Source organism: Lycium barbarum, chromosome 4 (assembly GCF_019175385.1).
Source record: "Lycium barbarum isolate Lr01 chromosome 4, ASM1917538v2, whole genome shotgun sequence".
NCBI classification, from domain to species: domain Eukaryota; kingdom Viridiplantae; phylum Streptophyta; class Magnoliopsida; order Solanales; family Solanaceae; genus Lycium; species Lycium barbarum.
In genome coordinates, this window is record NC_083340.1 from 127,724,841 (window position 1) to 127,749,087 (window position 24,247).

The following is a 24,247-nucleotide window of genomic DNA, read 5'->3' on the forward strand; positions in this document are numbered from 1 at the left end:
TCTAGAAGTTGGGTTTCAAGAAGTTGCTAAAGGTTGGTGGGAACGGTTTAGAGGGAGGAGGAAGACTAGAAAAGAGAAAATGGGTGGCGGATTTGGAATTTTTAAAGAAAATCATTTTCGCGATATGCATATGATGATGTGTTATATTTTTATCTGACATAGATAGTGATTGAGGAACACTCGAGGTTAGAGGGGGTCTAAAACACTAGTTTTGAATATGTACAAGTGTTTAAACCAAATCTCGTGATGTTGGGTGAGACGGGATCACAATCTTGTGCAACTACAGTTATTGGTTTGATATAAATACGGGATGCAAGTAAGTATTTCTCAATTCACCATGTTATCTCTAAGTGAACGGATAGGATCATTTAGTTTTACTTGTTTTCATTGTCCATAATCTTGATGGTTCGAGAACTTAGTTTATATCTTAATGTATACAGGAAGATTGAAAGACAGTCATCGTCTCAAAAAAATGTAAAGAAAGTCTGATTTGACTGAAAAAACATAAAGAGCTGCATAAAATTTATTAAAACAGGACCCATGAGGAGAGTACCAAATGTTGAGTAACATGCAAAGATGTGTTGAAATTTGATATAATTAGTTGTGGCTGTACGGGCAGTATTGAGTGGTGGTATTATCACCATGGCCTTGTTGCTCAATGTTAGACTCAGAAATAGGTGGTCCCTTAAGTAGTCCAGCAAAAAGTTCTGCTGGATCATAGTATATCTCCACGTCCTCTGCTCTTAGAGTTTCATCAACCTGCCAATATAGAAAAACAATTTATTAAACCAACAAAGTTTTATATAATAGACTTAAAAAAAAGTTTTAATATAATAGAAGTGAACAAATTCTTTTCTTCATATTGGAGACCCGAAATCCCCAAAATTACACCCAATGACCTTGAGAATGGGTGGTCTTAAACTTTTGAGTTCAGCTTGTCCCATAGGCAAAATTTGTTGAACTTGAAGTTTTGCCCATGAGACAATCGGGGTCAGAAGTTTAAAACCAGTCACCTCCAAGATCATTCTTTCTTGGTAAAATTACTCAAATGACTACCTTATGATAGTTTCCTATCATTTATAACTACCCTTTTAAATATTACCATTTGTAGTTATGTTTTCCCAAATTAAGGTATTTTTTCTGAGTATTTGATGCGTGTAAATTCATAGAAATACAGTAAAAAAGAAAACGTATCCCTTGATTTTAGGCCATAACGGTGGGATCATTTAATTAGTTATTAATTGGTATATTTTACCATACTCTTCCACAAAATCAGATTTTAGATTTCTTTTCCGTAATCGTTTTCTATTCCTTCATCCTATCTTCAACATTCAAACGTAAAAAATCAAAGATTCAAAATTTGAAAACATTCAAGAGCCAATGTGTTTGAAGTTTTCAATATTGATTTCGTTTTTTATTTACCCATGTATTTGATAGCATAACTAATGTATTTGAAGTTTCCAATCAAACTCCATGTATTTTATATTAAATATCATGTATTTATATGAGTAACAATTTGCATCACCCACGTATTTAGTGGTAATGTATTTGAAGTTTTCAATATTGATTTCATTTTTTATTTACCCATGTATTTGATAGCATAACTAATGTATTTGAAGTTTCCAATCAAACCCCATGTATTTTATATTAAATCTCATGTATTTGTGTGAGTAACAATTTGCATCACCCATGTATTTGATGAGATTAATTTGAACAAAATACATAAATGGTAATTGAACATTACTGTGTAGCTATAATAGTTAAATTAGAAAAGTATTTAGTTATTATTAGTAATTAAAATAAAAGGTAGTTATTACTACTAATTATGTATTAGAAGTAGCTATAACGAGTAAAAATTCCATTCTTATAAATCACCTGAAGAAAGTCCAGTTAGGCAAAGCATTTGTTGTTACTTACTAGTCAATCCTTTTCAGTTTATGTGTCCTAATTGGATATATAATTTAAGATAGAAATCCGAATTTTGAATCTTGTGGTCAAAAATTAAAGATATATGTAATGCATTAAAATATTTTTTAAATTTTGTGATCTTAAACATATTTAGAATGATGAAATTAAAGAGTTACTAAATATAAAAAATGACATTTTTTTAAAAAAGAAACAGATTAAAAAGGAAATTAAAACCCAATGTAAAACGGGGAGAATATACTTATTATGCTTATATTTTAACAAGAAGATATATGCAAATTTAAGATTCTTTTCATTTTTAAACAAGCTGGAACGTCGACGACAAATGAAGGATGGCCAAGCCCCGTTTTCCAGGATTAGGATATTCTATTATGAGCTTTTGTCCCAAGTTAAATTTAAACACTATAAAATGAAATGGACTGTATAGTTCATTTATTTTCGATACGTTTTCAAAAACAAATGTCAAACTAGAAGAATATAGAGAGAACATGAGAACGTGTGCCTTGGGGAGGGGAGTTGGAAATGAATGAGAGATGAATAGTTTGATATTGAAATTTAAATTGAATCCAAGATAGGATACGTGTTCGATTTAGACCATGAATGGTTTCATAGTTTGAGATCATTCAAATATGTTTGGTACATGTCAGCTGTCAAGTGGAGTTGATTAATGTTGAGCTTTCATAGAACACCCAAGCATAGTCAGTATCTTATGGGTCCATATAATACCTTTCTATGTCAGAGATCCCATCATCTACTGTACTGCCAAACATCATGGTCTTGCTGGCAAACTTGATGCCACTAAGTACGGGTGTCTTCCATACGTAGGCAAATGTGTTTCACCAATTTGGAAAATAGGTAAATTTCTTATTTATCTTTTAATATTTGATAAATAAAAAATATAATTCTAAAAGTAATTATTTTCTGTGTTTCAAAATATTTGTCTGATTTTAGTTTGGCATAAAGTTTAAAAAAGTAGAGATTTTTTTTGAATTTTATGGTCTTAAATTAAAGATGTGTTGAATGTACTAAAATGTACTTTAACCTTGTGATCTTAAACATGCTATTTGAAAAGTTGAAACTAAAAAATTGTCAAAAAAAAAGAAAAAAACATTCTTTTTTAAATTGAATAAAAAAAAAAGTAAGACAAACACTTTGAAACAGAGGAGGAATAGAGGTGGGAATAGGTGTTAGGGGTGGTGGGTGATGGCTATGGTGTGATGAGTAGGAGGGTGGGGAGGAATAAATCAATATCTAATGATACTATAAACCATTATTTCCGTACTTTGATAAGAGATTTGAACCTGCATCCTAACATAGTTTTTTAACTCCTTTTATTATTACACTATAATATATGCTTCTCGTATGTCCCGGCGGTTCAAAAACTCAAATATATACAAAATAATTGTATTTTAATTCTATCTGCACAATATAATTTTCAACGAATTGGATTTAATTGAATCCCCTCCTCAATGGGTAGCTCCGCCCTTGCTTTTGCCTATTAACATTATACTAAATTTTACACTATTATAATTTGTTATAAAAAATTTATTTTCCTTATTTTCACGATCAAATTCTAGTTACTATAGCAATTACCTGCAAATTATCTAATACTATAGAAAAATTTAATTACACTATTCAGTGTAGAGTCAGTTCTCTCTATAACTGTCATCCTCTATAATAACTTTTAGGCCAAAAATATTCAGACAAACAATGTCATTATAGAATGGTTTGGCTGTGTAATGTAGTTAAATTCAAGTTCTAAGGATACATTAGGCATGTGCTAAAAATTCTTCAGTCTTCCTTAAATTTCATATCTAATGAAATACAGGCCAGGGGCGGACCTATGTGTTAATATTTGGTGCTCGAGCACCCATTAAGCGTGGCGGATACTCTATGTAGGCATATATAAAATATTGAGATTTTGGTATAAAATAATAAATAGCACCCATGAAGCAATAAAAGATGTTGATGCTCTGGTTAAAAGGTTGTATGCTTTAGGCTAAGCCATAGAGGAGCTGAAATTGAATCCTACTCAAAGCAATATAGTTTTTGTTGATTTTAAGGTGAGCACCCAGTGTTACACCTTGGAAATTTCCCCGTTAGCGTATAGTGAATAGGCTAGCGAAGAGCACGAGGTATACGATGACTTGGGTAAGTAAGAAATAACATTTGATGATCCTAATCGAGATTCAAAGACAATTGATGTAAAGGAAGAAGTTTGTCAAAGAAAGTAGAGGATATGTCGCGTGTTGGGTAAGAATTATGAGTGACAAGTTAGCGAGGGCGTAATGGTGTTATATCCCGTATTTTATACATTCGGATATTTCAAGGTGGTCGTGGTAGGTTAAGGGCAAGACTATGTTCCAAAATTATTTTAATATACAAGTTGTTTATTAGTATGGAAATATTGAGAAAGGTTAAGGGTAAAAAGGAAAATTCACAAAATGGCTCATGGTAATATTGCGGAAGGCTAGGGGCAAAATGAGAATTTCACAAAATATTCGAGAAAGTTCTTGGAGGGGCCATGTTGGCCGTGTGGCACATGCCATATTGTATTAAATGGGGGCTAATTATAAAAATATATATGGACCAAGCTTATGTAACAAGCCAAGTGGTCTTCTTGTTTATTTTTAAGAAAGTTCAAGAAAAATGGAGAAGAGGGCATGTGTCCACTTGGCATTGGAAGGAGCTAAATATATATATGAGAGAGGACCACTTCATTCATTAATTTTAATTTAGGAAGTTGGAGAGAAAGAAAAAAAAAAAAGAGAAGGGGGTGTTCGGCCATGGTGGCCGAACATGAACCATGGAGAGTGATCAAGGAAAAATTAATTCCTTCTAGTATTTCAACCAATTGGAACGTTCTCTTTAACATGGAGTAGTTATTGGAACAAGCAAAGCATTCATTTGGGCAATTCATAAGCCTAGCCGAATGAAGGAGTCAAGTGAAGAAGGTATGTATTCAATCTTCTTTCCCATGTGTTATGAATGATTTGTGAGTGTTGTAGCATGTAGAGACAGATGAAATTCATGAAATAGATGTATATGGGTGGTGGCCGAATGGGATTGTATGATGGTAGGATGTGATGGATTGATTTTATTTAGAATTTTAATTGTTGTTGTGGTAGATTCTATGATGAGAAATGAGGATTTAATGGTTAGAAATGAAGTTGTGATTGTTTTTGGATTATGGAAGAAGTTAGTGTGACATTAGTATGGTTTCTTATATTTGTAGGAATGATATTGCTAATGTGTAGGTTGTAAATATAATTCATGAACTTGGAAGTGAGACATTTGTTTGGAAGATTGTAAGTTGGGTTGTGGTGATTGAATTTGAAAGAAGGAAATAGGTTGTTATTGTTCTTGTTGAATTTGGAAGGTGTCGGGTGAAGTAGTATGTTGATTGAGTCGTTTTGAATGTTATGTGAATTGAATTGAATATAAATGAAATATCGTTGAATTGTATGACAAAGGTTGTTAATGTTAGAATGAGTCTTGAATTGATTGTTGATGTTGTTGGCACGATTGTTGTTGATAGTTTGGCCGAGTTGAATTCTCGGATTGTTGATTGATGATTTGGGCCGAGTTAGATTCTCGGGGATGGTGTATTTACCGAGGAGATGCTGCCGAAATTTCGACAGATCATAAGTGAATTTATTTGAAGGATTAAGACAAGTATATGATAATGAGTCTAATGATTGTGTCAATCTTCTTGAATGTAGACTAGCGATAACGAGCTTGGACAATTAAGCGTAGCTAATAGGACGTGGAGCGGGTATGTAAGGCTTACCCTTTCTTTCTTTCTTTTGGCATGATCCTTATGAAACAAGTAGATGATGTATATGTATGACTTCAAAGAGATTCCTATTCTTAGAGCCACTAGGATGGCTAACGTTCTTGATTTCCATAAGCTGTCTCATATGGTTTTGATGCATACTTATGAAGTCTGAAGATCTATTTGATATGTTTCCGAACGACTTTCGAAAGATAATTGATATGACTAAAGTTTTGGTTTTCAAATGATAGCACGTTCGATTATTCCATTGAATCTTTGATATGTTTTGATATGTACATATGGTTCCAAAAGCTATATTTGATTTGATCCATAACGATATCCGAAAGGTATTTGATATAATTGTTGCTTTGATTTTCCAAAAATAGTTTCTGAAATGCTTGTAGAAGGTTCTGTACTTCAAACGCTCATAACTTTCTTATACTAAGTCGGATTGACCCGAAACTTGTTTCTGGGCCTTCAAGTGTCGACTTATATACGTACCCATCGAGTCCTAAAAATTTGTTCTATGTGCATATGTATATGAAGCGACGCCTTATGAGATTTATGATCTTATTCTATGTTCTCTTAACGCTGTTATTCGTTGCTAGTCTCATCTTATAATTATTGCTCCTTCAAGGTGAGACAAAGTCATGATGATTATTCCATAATGTAATCGGAGGTTACCGACCTTACGTCACTCCGATGGAGTTATAGCTTTTGATTGGGCTCTTATGCATGCTTAAGTTGTGATGATTACACCGCGCCTATACGGCCGGGCAGCACCGCTAAGGCGGGCGGCTTATGGATGATTACACCGCGCCTATACGGCCGGGCAGCACCGCTAAGGCGGGAGGCTTATGGATAATAACACCGTGTCTATATGGCACGGGCAGCACCACTAGTGGGCGGCGTGAGATGATTACCCCAGACGCGGGCTAATGATGTTATTTGATTCAGACAGTTTATGTATGCATGAAAGTAAAAGTGAGCATGCATGATTCCGCCTTAAGAGGCAAGCAGTTACAGTCATACCTTTTCCTTTATCCTCCATATTTCCTTATTATGTTGTTATTCATGTTCTGTCCATATTGTCATGTTATCATTCATGCCTTACATACTCAGTACATTGCTCGTACTGACGTCCCTTCTTGTGGACGCTGCGTTTCATGCCGCGCAGGTACACCCAGATGAGTAGAAGCTATTATAGAAGATGTTCCAGCGGAGTTGGCAAGCTCCATTTGCTCTGGAGTGTTGCCGAGTCAGAGTACTATGCTATGATGTCTTATTCGAAGTTAGAGACTTTGCAGACAGAGTCGTGGGTGTAGTATGTCGGTATTGTAAGCGGCTTCACCAGTCGATGTGTCTTTATATTTTATGTTACAGACTCCACATGACCACAGATATTGTTTGACTTGAGAACAACGAAAAAAAAAAAAGAGATTCTGGAGGCTTAACCATGTATTTCATTTCTTATTGATGTAAGAATCTGAAGAGATTAAGTATGTAATAAGAGTCAGCGGGTTCGCTCGGCTCCGAATATGGGGCCGGGTGCCCATCACACCCTAGTAAGATCGGGGTGTGACAAATGGTGTCTTGGAGAAGAGTGATAACGTCCCTTAGATTAGTATTGAAGTGTCAAACAAGTGTTAAGAAGGTTCCATAAGGATTGGAGATCAAACGAGTCGACGAGAACAAGTCCCGGATAGCTGGACATTATACGGCCAGACATACTGGCCGTATAAAATACACGGACCGTATGTTCAGCCGTAGGTTCAGCCCAGAATGGCACACTTCACTGGACCAAACATACGGTCCAGACGTACGGTCAGTGAAAAATATACGGACCGTATGTTGGTCCGTATGTTCTGGTCGGGACAGATTTTGAATTAATAAAAGGGACCTCTCTCTCATTTCATTCACTCCACAAGTCAAGAAACCTCTAGAATATTCTCCCCACTCTTCATCCACAAGAATCCAAAGGAAATTGATGATTAACTTCATCAAACCAACAAGAATCAAGAGTGTGAAACCCATTAAAGTCATCCAAGCCAAGAAATCCCAAGAGAAGTGAAATAGGATTTTAGTGCTAGAAGAGTATTTCCACTCAAGGCTTGTTTCTACACTGTCTAAGGTAAGTTTTATGGTATTTTCATGATGTTTGAAGTATTGATAAGTTGGAACACTTGGATTGTAGAAGAGTATAGAAAATGGGTCATAAATGTGTGAATAGTATCATTGTTGACTAGTAGTTGGAATGAATCATGAAAATGGATATGTTGAGATTATAAATATGTTATGAATGACATTTAGAACAAGGGATGAGTATTATATGTGAAAGAACGTAATAGTGAATTATAACCACAATTATGGAGATATTGAAGGGAAATGGTGAATTGCGAATAATGTAAATGAATGATGATTGTTGTCTATTGTATTGTGAAGGCTGTTATAAATGTTTGGGAGTTGATATGGAATATGGAGTAAGTCGTATAAACAAAGGAAATGCTGCCCAATTTTCTCTAGCTTTAGTAAGCCCGTTCTTATAATTGTGAGCTAATGTCGATACGCATTCTCTTGAAGGTAGAACGTGTGCATTAAAGGAGAACAAGCAAGCAATAGATTAGTTAAACGACAAAGGTATGTGAGGCTAGTCCTTCCTTTTTAAGGCATGAATCTTATGGCATGAATTTCCTCCTTCTTCATGAAATTCCTATCTTCAATAAAACTAAGAGTCCTTGTTCATAAATAGCTATATGAGATACATTATGAGTACGATAACGATGATGATAAGCTTAATTCTAAAGATTCTAAAATCCATGATATGATTATCCTATAAAGCTAATGATGCTATCTATAACCCATTGATGTCGTTATTGTATACACTCACCTTATATGCTAATTCCTTCAAGGTGAGGCAGAAATGTCAATGAATGCTCCATAATGAAATCGGGGGATCACGACCTTACGTCACCCCGGTAAAGTATAGTTGTCTTTGAGTCTTTATGCATGTATTATGATGAGCATACTATGAGGAGCATAATATGATGAGCATACTATGATGAGCATATTATGATGATGATATAACACCGCGCCTATATGGCCGGGCAGTCACCGCTAAGGCGGGCAGCGTATAGACCATGGCCAGATGGCATGGGCAGACACCACTAGTGGGCGGCATGAGATGGTACCCCGGACGCGGGAGGCCTGGACGTAGGCTAATGTTATTGATTATCACACCGCACCTATATGGTCGGGCAGCTTATATATATATTTACACATACATGAGATGATGATGATTATGAAAGTAAGCCAGCATGCATTATTTCTTTTATGATTCACAGTTAGTTACAGATTGCTCCTCCTTTGATGCCTCCTCATTTCATTAATGTTTCATTATTGTTTATGTTTTACATACTTAGTACAATATTCGTATTGACGTCCGTTTTCTTTGGACGCTGTGTTCATGCCCACAGGTAGACAGGGAGGCGATCCAAACTCGTAGGAGCTATTAGTTGATTTGAAGAGCACTCCATTTTTCGGAGGTGCCATTGATTATTCTTTTGGTATATATGTATATATATGTTTTGGGCACGACGGGGTCCTGTCCCGTCCATATGTCTAGTAATCTAGTAGAGGCTCGTAGATACGCAGTATGGGTTATATGGTCTCACAAGGTCACTACTGTATATGTAAATATGTGTATATCATCATTTTGATAGCCGAGAGGCTTATGTATATAAAAGTATTTATGTTCTCAAATGAAAGAAAAATGATTTTCTCATGATTTGAGTATGAATTGGGTAAAAGAAGTCCTATTGAGTATAATGAGTAACAGAACGAGTGGTGCTCGGTGGTTAGCCTCGGGTACCCGTCGCGGCCCCTAGTCGGGTCGTGACAAGAGTGGCATCAGAGCAGTTCAGTCCTAGGAAGTGTCTATGAGTCGTGTCTAGTAGAGTCTTGTTTATGGTGTGTTGTGCGCCACACTAATAAACAAGATGCTACAGGGCATTTAGGAAAAATGACCATCTTTCTTCTTATGAGATCGTATGATAGAGCCGTGTATAAGATTTTATCCTCCCTAATAGTATGTTGTGATTTCAGAAATGCCGCCAAAGGGAAAAGCTAAAGCCGCCCAGAAGGGCAAGACTACGATGAAAAGACGGGCAGAAAGAAAGCCGCCAATGAATGTAGATGAGGGTGAATCACATAACGAGGCTCCATCTAATGCTTCTTCCACCCCGCCTATTACGGAAGAACAAGAAGGGGCTTCAGCTCCAGCTCCTATACCTCTAGTTCCTACTCTGACTACTTCGGGTCAACAAGTGACCGAGGCCATTAATCTATTGACGCAGCTAGTTGCCGCCCAGGCACAGAGGCAGAACGCGGGCCCAAGTGGTCGGTTAGCCAGTACGAGAGCCCGTGATTTTATGAGTTTGAATCCTCCGGAGTTTTTCGGGTCAAAGCCGGATGAAGACCCGCAAGGCTTTATTGATGAGATGCTGAAAACATTAAGGATTGTTCATGCCTCCGAAACTGAATCTGTAGAGTTGGCATCATATAGACTCCGAGATGTGGCGGTATTATGGTATAATAATTGGATAGCATCGAGAAGAGAGAATGCGCCTCCTCCCGTTTGGCAAGAATTCGTAGATGCTTTCATTCGCCACTATTTGCCACCCGAGGTCCGCCGAGCTAGAGCGGATAGGTTCTTCAATCTAAGGCAAGGGAACATGAGTGCCCGAGAGTATAGTCTTCAGTTTAATTAATTGGCTAGGTATGCTCCAACTATGGTGGCCGACATGGGAGATAGAGTGCATCGCTTTGTGAGTGGCTTAGGGCCACATTTATTTAAAGATTATTTGACGGCTTCATTGCAAGACGGGATGGATATTTCCCGAATACAAGCCCATGCCCAGAACTTAGAGGGACGACAACAACCACAAAATGGTGATCACGACATTAATAGAAGGCAAAGCAAGAGAGCCAGATCTATGGGGGCAGGTAGCGATTATAGAGGGGGATCGAGGCAGACTTATTCCAGACATTCAGGCCAGTCGGTGACTAGTGCACCTCCTAGATTTACGGGTAGGATATTTGATCGCTCATTTCCTTCAGGATAGGGTCAGAGTTCGAGAGCTTCAGATTCTCAGTTCAGGGGAGATTATAGTCAGAGGAGACCCCCGGTACCGCGATGCAGCCAGTGCGGTAGATTGCATTCCGGACAGTGTCGCCAGGGCACAGATGTTTGCTATGCCTGTGGTCAGGTTGGGCATATGATGTGAGATTGCCCGTCGATCAGTGGTAGAGTTGGGGTTCAGCCCACAGGATCAGCAGCAGGTTCATCTTCAGTGCGCTCGGCAGGTCAGACGCCTCAGATGTCAGTAGGCTGAGGTAGAGGCAGAGGGGGAGCATCTACTTCAGGTGCCACTCAGCCCCGTGTGTATGCTTTAGCTGGACGACAGGATCTTGAGTCCTCCCCGGATGTAGTTACAGGTACATTGTCCATATTTTCCCATGATGTATATGCATTGATAGATCCAGGTTCTACTCTCTCTTATATTACTCTGTATGTTGCTGATCGTATTGGGGTGAAACCTGAGCCAATTAAACCTTTTGAGGTATCTACTCCAGTTGGTGATCCCGTGATAGCTAGACAAGTGTATAAAAATTGTGTACTTGTGATATGCAATCGCCAGACCAAAACTGACTTAATTGAGCTAGAAATGTTCGATTTCGATGTGATTATGGGTATGGATTGGTTGGCTTCATGTTATGATAATGTTGATTGTCAGATGAAAATAGTTCGATTTCAATTTCTGGGAGAGCTCGTACTTGAATGGAAGGGTAATACAACGTCTCCAAAAGGTAGGTTTATTTCCTACCTTAAGGCAAGGAAGATGATAGCTAAAGGCTATATTTATCAGCTAGTCCGAGTACATGACACCGAAGCAACGTCGCCAACTTTCCAATCCGTTCCGGTAGTAAATGAATTTTCGGATGTATTTCCAGATGAACTTCCAGGTCTTCCTCTGGAAAGAGAAATTGATTTCGCTATTGATGTATTGCTGGACACCGAGCCTATTTCTATTCCTCCTTACCGAATGGCTCCGACAGAATTGAAAGAGCTAAAGGCACAGTTGAAAGATTTGCTTGAAAAAGGGTTTATTAGACCCAGTTCATCGCCATGGGGAGCACCAGTCTTGTTCGTGAGAAAGAAAGACGGTTCCCTACGAATGTGCATCGATTATAGGAACCTGAACAAGGTGACAATAAAGAACAAATATCCTCTCCCAAGGATTAATGATTTGTTTGACAAACTACAGGGTGCTAAATGGTTTTCTAAAATAGACTTGAGGTCGGGTTATCATCAAGTGAGAGTTAGAGAAGAAGATATTCCCAAAACAGCTTTCAGAACGAGGTATGGCCATTATGAGTTTCGGGTGATGTCGTTTGGGTTGACCAATGCTCCGGCCGTGTTTATGAATTTGATGAATAATGTATTCAGGCCACTCTTGGATTTATTTTTGATAGTATTCATTGACGACATTCTGGTGTATTCTCGCACAAAATCAGAACATGCGGATCATTTACGTATCGTTCTGGGAATTCTTCGAGCCCGAGAATTATATGCAAAATTTTCAAAGTGTGAGTTTTAGCTGAATTCGGTGACATTCTTGGGTCATGTTATTACAGATGATGGTATTCGAGTTGACACTCAGAAAATTGAAGCTGTGAAGACTTGGCCAAGGCCTACGACGCTTACAGAGGTCCGCAGTTTTCTGGGTTTAGCAGGTTATTACAGAAGATTTGTAGAGGGATTTTCCTCCATTTCGGCCCCATTGACGAAGCTAACCCAAAAGTCAGCTAAATTTCAGTGGAATGATGCTTGTGAGCGTAGCTTCCAAGAGTTGAAGAACAGGTTGACCTCATCTCCAGTTTTAACAATTCCAGAAGGGCCAAATGGTTATGTTGTGTACTGTGATGCTTCTGGTATTGGGTTAGGATGTTTATTGATGCAGCACGGTAGAGTTATTGCTTATGCTTCGAGACAGTTACGGAAATATGAAAAGAACTACCCAACTCATGATCTTGAATTGGCTGCAGTTATTCATGCGTTAAAAATGTGGAGACACTACTTGTATGGTGTGCACGTTGATATCTATACAGATCACAAGAGTCTTCAATACGGTGGTTAGAATTATTTAAAGATTACGACGTGAATATTTTGTACCACCCCGGAAAAGCAAATGTAGTAGCCGATGCGCTTAGCCACCGATCAATGGGTAGTCTATACGAAATTCCTCCGGAAAGGAAAGAAATGATTCAGGAACTCCACCAACTAGCTAATCTTAGAGTACGCCTAATTGATTCAGGTGGGGCAGGAGTTAGTGTTAATAATCCCACAGTTTCGTCCTTGAACATGGAAGTAAAAGAGCGACAGTATGAATATCCTCAATTGAACCATTATAAAGATACATGTCATGCAAAATAGAAGTCCCAATTTGACGTTTCTATGGATGGAATTCTTAGATACCGAGGCAGGCTATGTGTGCCGAATGTGGCAGAATTACGCCGACGAATTCTAGAAGAAGCCCATCATTCTCGGTATTCTATTCACCCAGGTGCAACCAAGATGTATCACGATCTCAAATTGATATATTGGTGGGATGGCATGAAGAGAGACACAACAGAATTTGTAGCCCAATGTCCAAATTGCCAACAAGTAAAGATCGAACATCAAAAGCCAGGAGGATTATTGCAAGCAATGGAAATCCCTACTTGGAAATGGGAAGTGATCAACATGGATTTTATTGTGGGATTACCTTGTTCTCGAGGCAAGTATGATTCCATATGGGTGATCGTGGACAGATTAACAAAAGCAACTCATTTTCTTCCAGTCAGAACCACATACTCAGCAGAAGATTATACAAGGTTGTATCTTAAAGAAATTGTGCGACTCCATGGTATTCCACTATCCATTATCACAGACAGAGGAGCATAATTTACAGCCAAGTTCTGGAAGTATTTTCAAGAAGGTCTAGGTACCCAAGTGAAGCTTAGCACGGCATTCCATCCGCAGACTGATGGGCAAGCCGAACGTACTATTCAGACTTTGGAAGATATGGTACGGGCATGCGTATTAGATTTTGGTGGTAGCTGGGATGATCACTTACCTCTGATTGAGTTCGCATACAATAATAGTTATCATTTCAGTATTCAAATGGCTCCGTATGAAGCTTTATATGGAAGGAAGTGCAGATCTCCAATTGGATGGTTTGAAATTGGAGAAGTACAATTAATAGGCCTTGAGTTGATTCAACAAGCAGTAGAAAAAGTCAAGGTGATCCGAGATCGATTGTTGATAGCCCAAAGTCGCCAAAAGTCTTATGCGGACAATCGCCGGCGAGACTTGGAATTCCAGGTTGATGATTGGGTATTTTTGAAGGTGTCACCAATGAAAGGGGTGATGAGATTGGGCAAGAAAGGGAAGTTAATTCCTCGATACATTGGACCCTATAGAATTATCCGCAAGGTGGGTCATGTAGCCTACAAGTTGGACTTGCCTCCAGAGTTTGAATCAATCCATCCAGTTTTTCATGTCTTGATGCTCCGCAAGTGTGTTGGAGATCCTATGAGAATTGTTCCGATAGATGATGTGCAAGTGACAGAAAAGCTAGCATATGAAGAAGCACCCATTGCCATCTTAGACCGGCAAGTACGAAGGCTTTGAAATAAGGAAGTAGCTTCAGTCAAAGTCTTGTGGTGAAACAACAACCGCGAAGAGATGACTTGGGAGGCGGAAGAGAAAATGAAATACACATATCCGCATTTATTCCAACCCCCGGGAGAGAATCAAGATGAGACACTGACACTATGAGGTATGTATATTTTCCTTTTCATGCTTTTGGTCGTGTGTGGCCAATTTATACTGCTATTGTGTTGTGGCCCTGTGAGGAAAAAATATTATGGGTTGTTGTGACAGGATGGTAGTGCCATATTACAGGGGAAACTCTGGTAAAAGTTTTGTAAAATTCCCGAGTGTTTAACATTCGAGAACGAATGTTTCAAAAGGGGGGAGAATATTACACCTTGGAAATTTCCTCGTTAGCGTATAGTGAATAGGCTAGCAAAAAGCACGAGGTATACGATGACTTGGCTAAGTAAGAAATAGCATTTGATGATCCTAATCCAGATTCAAAGACAATTGATGTAAAGGAAGAAGTTTGTCAAAGAAAGTAGAGGATATGTCGCGTGTCGGGTAAGAATTATGAGCGACGAGTTAGCGAGGGCGTAATGGTGTCTTGGAGAAGAGTGATAACGTCCCTTAGATTGATATTGAAGTGTCAAACAAGTGTTAAGAAGGTTCCATAAGGATTGGAGATCAAACGAGTCGACGAGAACAAGTCCTGGATAGCTGGACATTATACGGCCAGACATACTGGCCGTATAAAATACACAGACCGTATGTCCAGCCGTAGGTTCAGCCCAGAATGGCACACTTCACTGGACCAAACATACGGTCCAGACGTACGGTCAGTGAAAAATATACGGACCGTATGTTGGTCCGTATGTTCTGGTCGGGACAGATTTTGAATTAATATAAGGGACCTCTCTCTCATTTCATTTTCACTCCACAAGTCAAGAAACCTCTAGAAGATTCTCCCCACTCTTCATCCACAAGAATCCAAAGGAAATTGATGATCAACTTCATCAAACCAACAAGAATCAAGAGTGTGAAACCCATTAAAGCCATCCAAGCCAAGAAATCCCAAGAGAAGTGAAATAGGGTTTTAGTGCTAGAAGAGTATTTCCATGCAAGGCTTGTTTCTACACTATATAAGGTAAGTTTTATGGTATTTTCATGATGTTTGAAGTATTGATAAGTTGAAACACTTGGATTGTAGAAGAGTATAGAAAATGGGTCATAAATGTGTGAATAGTATCATTGTTGAGTAGTAGTTGGAATGAATCATGAAAATGGATATGTTGAGATTATAAATATGTTATGAATGACATTTAGAACATGAGATGATTATTATATGAGAAAGAACATAATAGTGAATTATAACCACAATTATGGAGAAATTGAAGGGAAATGGTGAATTTCGGATAATGTAAATGAATGATGATTGTTGTCTATTGTATTGTGAAGGTTGTTATAAATGTTTGGGAGTTGATATGGAATATGGAGGAAGTCGTATAAACAAAGAAAATGCTACCCAATTTTCTCTAGCTTTAGTAAGCCCGTTCTTATAATTGTGAGCTAATGTCGATACGAATTCTCTTGAAGGTAGAATGTGTGCATTAAAGGAGAACAAGCAAGCAATAGATTAGTTAAACGACAAAGGTATGTGAGGCCAGTCCTTTATTTTTAAGGCATGAATCTTATGGAATGAATTTCCTCCTTCATGAAATTCCTATCTTCAAGAAAACTAAGAGTCCTTGTTCATAAATAGCTATATGAGATACATTATGAGTACGATAATGATGATGATAAGCTTAAGTCTATAGATTCTAAAATCCATGATATGATGATCCTATAAAGCTAATGATGCTATCTATAACCCACTGATGTCGTTATTGTATACACTCACCTTATATGCTAATTCCTTCAAGGTGAGACAGAATGTCAATGAATGCTCCATAATGAAATCGGGGGATTACGACCTTACGTCACCCCGGTAAAGTATAGTTGTCTTTGAGTCTTTATGTATGTATTATGATGAGCATACTATGATAATGATATAACACCGCGCCTATATGGCCGGGCAGTCACCGCTAAGGCGGGCAGCGTATACACCATGGTCAGATGGCATTGGCAGACACCACTAGTGGGCGGCATGAGATGGTACCCCGGATGCGGGAGGCCTGGACGCAGGCTAATGTTATTGATTATCACACCGTACCTATATGGTCGGGCAGCTTATATATATATTTATGCATACATGAGATGATGATGATTATGAAAGTAAGCCAGCATGCATTATTTCTTTTATGATTCACAGTCAGTTACAAATTGCTCCTCCTTTGATGCCTCCTCATTTCATTGATGTTTCATTATTGTTTATGCCTTACATACTCAGTACAATGTTCGTACTGACGTCCGTTTTCTTTGGACGCTGTGTTCATGCCCACAGGTAGACAGGGAGGCGATCCAGACTCGTAGGAGCTATTAGCTGATTTGAAGAGCACTCCATTTTCCGGAGGTGCCATTGATTATTCTTTTGGTATATATGTATATGTATGTTTTGGGCACGACGGGGTCCTGTCCTGTCCATATGTCTAGTACTCTAGTAGAGGCTCGTAGATACGCAGTGTGGGTTATATGGTCTCACAAGGTCACTACTGTATATGTAAATATGTGTATATCATCATTTTGATAGCCGAGAGGCTTATGTATATAAAAGTATTTATGTTCTCAAATGAAAGAAAAATGATTTTCTCATGATTTGAGTATGAATTGGGTAAAAGAAGGCCTATTGAGTATAATGAGTAACAGAACGAGTGATGCTCGGTGGTTAGCCCCGGGTACCCGTCGCGGCCCCTAGTCGGGTCGTGACACCCAGGACCATTGAATCCTGGGCCCGCCACTAATGAAATACTGCCGAATTAAATAAAACGAAAATGATATATAATAGGGAAAGAGAGGGAGAGACCTTCATTATTCCAACGCCATAGAATTGGACCTTCTCACCAGTAGGTGCATGTCCTTTAAAAGGTCCTTCAAAGAAACCCCAGTGCCTGAATTTGTATGTCACAACAGGTGGCCCTGTTTATAGGGTGGTAAAATTAGTCCATGAAAACATAATTAGTCCAATTCGTTCAATTATTAGCTAAGTTCATTTGACCCGTCCAATTTAATCCATCTAAAAATTAAACTGATATATAATCCAAATTTCCATATGAGAAACCTTATCAAAATATTTCTAAAATACTTATAATTGATATAACGTAGTCATAATAAAGAACTTTTTATTTACTAGATACTTAAAAATTTATAAAAGAACAAAGATTGAAAGTAAAACCTAGTAAGAGTTGAACGTATTCGATTATGACCCACTTTTTGGTTCATTTTAGCCCAAGTTATTTCAGCCAAACTAACTCATAGGAAAATTTCAATAATATACAATCCAACATAAAATATTACATCCACATAGCTATATTTTTAATTTATATCCGCATAGCCAACATTTTTTTTTTTTTTGCAACTTTGTTTATGCACACGATATACAACATTATACACTTATTATAGACAATGTATAAACCTTATATAAAAGTGCATAATAATGTATATAAGGGCCATTTTGAGTAATATTAGAAATACGGGCCATTTCGGATAAATATTTTCTCCAGATAGAAGTGTTATTTTCCCTTAACGCATTTCACCCTACCTGTATACACGTTGATCACTTCCCAGGCGAATCCTCTTGGAAAAGCTGATCGAAAAGCATCATGAGATGATTCAAAAGTCTCTTCAGCTGCTTTGTAGTATTTGAATTCATTTGGCACTGAACTCTTCAATAAAGCATTATAACTTCCTAGTTTTAAAGTCTCTTCGGCTGATAGTCCCTCTCTTCCTGTTAATTAAGTAGTCAACATAAAATAACTAAATTAGAGTCCGTTCGGGTTAACTGATTATAAATAGTTGATTGTTAGGTGAACACTCTAACTTACAAAATGATCATCTAAACATTTCAACTCGTTTCCACTGTATCAGTTGAACACTCCAACTTACAAAATGATCATCTAGACACCTTCAGAATTTATGTTCCACGTCAGCGTCGGGTGTCCACGATACACGTGAGGACAAATTGAGGTGTGGAGATATGCATTTTCAAAATTGGACGGGATAAATAGAAATGCTTAGGAAAAAATAATGGCAGTAGATTGGAGGGTGTCTACTGAAATTTTGGAGTATTAAAAATTGATAACAATACTGTTCAAATTTAGTTGAAACAAGTAATACGAAATTAAAAGCAAGACATTTATAATGAAAATAACTTCTGTCAATAAGTGAGGAAAGTTATTTCTCCTTTGATGGAAAATGCTTTATTCGAAATATAAGTTACTAGTTTTATTATATAAAAAGAAATAGTTTTTTAAAAATGACTTTATACCAAAAACATATTCTAGCTAGTATATCGTGGTTCTTGAACCATCTTAAATCTTAATCAAGAATGTTTTGCGTGGGAAGTTTTATTAAAAAGGAAAAGAAACTTATTAATTTATGTTTATGTTAACAAAAAGATGGGATTTTACTTATTATAAAATAAAATTTCACACCTCTTCCATCTAATTCAAGTGAATTGTTTTCTAGACTAATCGCCAGTTTGGTGACACGTGGAAGGGCATCAATGCCACAAGTCGACAATAGAGGGATTTAGGGCAAAGATATGCAGCTCTTGAATGCAATATGATATCATCAAATCTAGAATTTTGTAAGTTTTAAGTCCCTATCTTCTAACAAATAAATATAGACATATGCAAGAGCATCACTATCTTGGAGAGTATTCGTCACTTCCTTAGCGTTTTAAAGATTTTAAAATTATGTAAAAGATTTGAATAATTTATATATATATATATAAAGTAAATATGCTTAATAGACTGAGATCTAAATGGTACTTCATCCGTCCGGAATCAATTTGACAATCTTTGAAATTAAATTGAATTAGATCAACTAAATATTTTAGAATTAAAAGTTAAAAAATATAAAAAAAATATTATACATTGCAATTTTTCTCATATCATACAATGACAAAAAATATTCTAAAATGTTGGTCAAAGTTTATATAATTTGAATCTCGACAAGCGAAAAATGCCACAGATTATGACAAATAGAGTGATATTCCTCAGTTTCATTTTATTTGGCCCTTATACTAAAAATAATTTTTTCTTTTTACTTATCAATTTTAGCAAATCAAGATAATTATTTTTTCAATACTACCCTTATCATTAAATAACTACATAAGATACTAGTAGTCAGATTTAGATTTTCTCCAAAGTTTAACAAGATTAGTTTAGCAAAATATACTCCTAATAAACACTACATGAACCAAATAAAATGAAATTGAGGGAGTAATATTCCAGTGGGCTTGATTATTGTAAGCCTTACCATTAACAAAGAGCTTGAATTTTTCAGGATTAATAGTCCTAAAGTCCTTTGCACGAGTCTTGTGAGAAAGCTCCATTTCCCATGACTTTATAGCATTTTGTACTGTTTCCTCCAGAGACCCTTCTGGCCAAACCTTCAAAACCATGAAATCAACATATTATAATTCAATTAATAAATGGTTATTGAAATTGCTGGAAATAGTTATTGTGTCGGGTTCACCCATAAGGGTTAATTAGCCGTTGAGTCATTAGTTTGTCCTCCTCCAAATCCCTACATATAACGTAAATTTACCATATGTTTGTCGGAAAATACAATATTTTCCGTCATATATGACACGGCTAGGGTTTACAACGGAAAAACGCTCTGTATTTTCTAGAAGATGCCTAACCGTGGACAAAGAGAATTTATCCGATCCGTGATGATTACCAAAGACCGGGTGACACGAGTTGGGGTAACTGCAAATCCGCTTCCGCCAAAGAGAAACTCGTAAGTTTCCTAAACTAGTATTTCTATGGTTAATTACAACAGATATAAACAGAAAGAATTGTATGATCAAGAATAAAGATGATGTGGGTATTACACAAACCTTGGTTCTTCCTTGTTCAAAGAGATCATTTACAGCGTCATAAATGGGAGGGCCACCATGTCTCCACTCGATGGTTCCTGCAGCAGCATGATCTTCATGCAGGAATTGCCTGTACTTGTCACTTGCCATTTGAATCGTTTCCTTCTCACTTGCCATGTTTCAACTACTTAAAAAGTTTGTTCACACTTCTCTCTTTCTCTCTCAGCTTATTGATTTGGTGAATTCCACTTTGTGTGGCTATGCCTTTTTTATAGATGAAATTTGATCATACTTTCTCCGTCTCAAATTAACAATCATTTTAGCTCAAAAATATCGTCCTAAACTAATTGTCATATGAACAATTGTTTCCAACTATACTCGTAATCGCATAGTATATAAGAAGAAGAAATTAATCTACTTTTATTAAATATGGATAACTGTAAACTATACCTTGTGTTTATTATTCTTTATAATAGTGTAAAAAGGGCTAAAGCAACACTTAAAATGGGACGGAGGAGTATATCTTAACTAATTATATTGCATTGAGGTATTTAGAAACTAATTAATTTGATTTTTTGTATAAAATAGATAGGGGAAATATAATAATTTTTATTTGGTCCATTACGAAATTATAATGTCAATAATTATCAAGCTGACACGCAGTTTGACAAATAATTGATGAATGAGAAACTATTTTATGTTCTATATAGTAAAGATTTAAAGGAACTCTAATTAGTGGAGAATTGAATGGTAACAAAAGATATTTTTTTTAATTAAAAAGAAGGTACTACAATACTAGACGAATTGTATAACATAAGAAATGATAATGACATGGTGTTTTGTTATATAAGGTCATGTAATAATGAAAATTTGTAGGCCAAGTTTATACTGAAGCAAGTCCGTTTCAGCTCAGAAGGAATTAGATAAGTAATAATATTAGCTTAGTCAAGTTTTCGAAATTTTTTAGAGAAGTAACTTTAAGGAAAAAATTGTTTTTTGTCAGAGTTCTCAAAAAATCTTTAAGGCATCTATTAAAACCTCAAAAAGAATAAAAACTTTTCTGAAAACCATCTAAAAGAATTCCATAATACTAATTAAGGGGTCGTTTGGTTACTAGTTTGGAAGGGAATCATTCATGAATCCAAATTAATATAGCCAATATCATGTTTGGTAGCTTTTTGATTGCTTTGTATAAAGTTCAGTAACACATCAAGTACGTTATTTGGTTATCATTTTACAATCCCATACATAAATAAAATATGTATAATTCATAGATTTGACGGGAAGTATGAAAAAAGGGAAATTAGCAGGAACTCACATTTAGATGTACAACTTTTGTAGTTTTTGCTTTTTAAAATTTATTTTTAGAGTCTGGTGCAATTTTTTGAGGTGTAATTTCTATTTTTTTTTATATATCTTTTTACTTTCTAGTGTAGCTTTATGTGTGCTGCATATTTTAGGATTTGATGAAACTTTGTTGGTGTTTATAGTTAAGCCTTTTTTTTTCCATTGTTCCCGTCAAATCTTACATACAGAGTTTGGTAGGAGACTAAAAGTGTTAACTTTCGAAAAACTTAAAGGATCAAAATTGTTAAGTGCATACTTAAGGGATTTGTTTTGAACCTACATTCAAACACAAGGGACCATTTTTGTCATTTTCTCTTAAACATAAGATATGGTTTTAAGCCAAAAGATCCATTTTAGTTAAACATGAAGGAAAATCCTGACATGGAAAATGTTGATATTTGGTCTGATAGTTTTACATAGAGCTTTGCACAAATCAATATTCAGTCTGCTGTTCCATTTTCCAAACAGGCTTTGTGGTTCAAACCAGATGATCAGTTCTGCACAGAAATGTTAACTTTAGCTCTTGCTGATGAAAGCCGCCATGGAATTGACCCGATAGTTGGATCTCGTTCTGGTGGTCTATTTATCTAATGTGGAACCCAAGGAAGAGAATTTTCTGGTAATGTTATTAATTTATGATTTTTTATGATGATCAAAAGGTTAGGAAAAAAATCTACAAGATATACTTTTATATTGTTGTATCATAGACGAGTAGGAGCAGTAGAAGTTTGTATCTGCAGCTAGTTCTAGCAGTTGAAACCTGTATAAAGACTGTACCAGGTATCACGATTTTTTTATACACAATATGATGCATTTTTTTTTTTTGATCTTCCATTCTTGGTAAAATAGCTAAATAGACACATGTAATTGCATGAGGTTGTGTTCTCGACCCCTCAACTTCACGAGGTTTCATTTAGGCACATATACATGTTGAAAGATGGTTTTTTGAACCCGTCGTTGATCAAGCTTATGTGCCATTGATTTAATTGAGCTGGACTAAGTGCGTTGGGTGCGAGTGAAAAGGGTTTGCTTCAAAATAATGAAACTTGTGTTTCTAACTTCTCCATTGGAGTGGAAGTGGACACTACAACAACTGAATCTTGAGACGGTAAAGTTTCATTCTACGTTCTAAATTGCAATGACCAAAGTGGAAAATAACTTGATAATTTTGTCATGAACATAATAACACAGGGTTATCTTGTGGTCATGCAAATCTGGAAGAAATCAGTTTTAGTCCTTCCCATCACCAAGACTAGCAGTGCCAAAATTTCCCAATATTCTCATTAATTTCAAATCCATCAACTAATCTTTTTTATGACCCAAAATTGATGCCTGTGAATCAATGGTGAATCAGATTCAGAGATCTAAAAGTTGGGTTTCAAGAAGTTGCTAAAGGTTGGTGGGAACGGTTTAGAGGGAGGAGGAAGACTAGAAAAGAGAAAATGGGCGGTGGATTTAGAATTTTTAAAGAAAATCATTTTCGCGATATGCATATGATGATGTGTTATATTTTTATCTGACATTGATAGTGATTGAGGAACACTCAAGGTTAGAGGGGTCTAAAACACTAGTTTTGAATACGTACAAGTGTTTAAACCAAATCTCGTGACGTTGGGTGAGACAGGATCACAATCTTGTGCAACCACAAATGATTATTGGTTTGATATAAACACCGGATGCAAGTAAATATTTCTCAACTCACCCTGTTATCTCTAAGTGAACGGATAGGATCATTTAGTTTTACTTGGACGGGCTTATGCCTATAAGGTACAAACAGTTTATAAGCTAAAAAAAAATAAGTTGGGATAGTTTAACTTATTTTTTTTGGCTTATAAGCTGAAAATGGGATAGTTTAACTTATTTTTTTTGGCTTACAGCTTATAAGCTGCTTTAGATAAGCTAAGTCAAATGGGCTCAATTATTTTTTTGAGCTTATTTTAAGCATAAAATGACTTTAAGCTAGCCAGCCAAACACTCAAAAAAGTTAAAAATAGCTTATAAGCAACTTATAAGCCAATCCAAACGGGCTCTATATCTCTACATCCTCTGCTCTAAGAGATTCATCAACCTGCCAATATAGAAAAACTAGTTAAACCAACAAGTTCTGTATAACAGAAGTGAACATATTTTTTTCCTGATATTGGAGAAATCCCCGGTATCGGCGCATCACAATTCTCGCTTGACTTAGGACTCATCTCCTTATCCGACTAGATATTTATTTCCTACTATTATTTACTGTTTGTCTATTAGTCTAAGACTTTAATGTATATAAATATACCCATTAATGTGTAAGTTAAAATAAGTAAGCCTTTGCATATTTTTTATATCTTTTTCTTCTGCTTGCGTCTCTGTCAAGATTTAATACCTAGATATTTTAGGCTTTGGCCTAGATAGGATTCAAACTCATAACGTGCTACGTTTTTATTACTGAACCAAAAACTTGAGGGGCTAAACTAAAGTGAACGAAATTGAAGTTGCCTTAAAAATATAAAATGAAACGGACATAATGATTCATTCATCC

At 36.5% G+C, this 24,247-nt stretch overlaps 1 protein-coding gene across 1 annotated transcript; it reads right to left on the minus strand.

The window, feature by feature from the left end:
- Positions 1 to 340: 340 nt before the first annotated feature.
- On the minus strand, positions 341 to 20,813 carry LOC132636414 (pathogen-related protein). The gene is made up of 5 exons (XM_060353273.1): positions 20,401 to 20,813; positions 19,815 to 19,947; positions 18,094 to 18,279; positions 17,359 to 17,471; positions 341 to 759 (listed from the first exon to the last, which is right to left on the minus strand). The coding sequence occupies exons 1-5, from the start codon at positions 20,554 to 20,556 to the stop codon at positions 598 to 600; spliced, it is 750 nt and encodes a 249-aa protein (XP_060209256.1). The 5' UTR covers positions 20,557 to 20,813; the 3' UTR covers positions 341 to 597.
- Between the last annotated feature and the right edge of the window lie 3,434 nt (positions 20,814 to 24,247).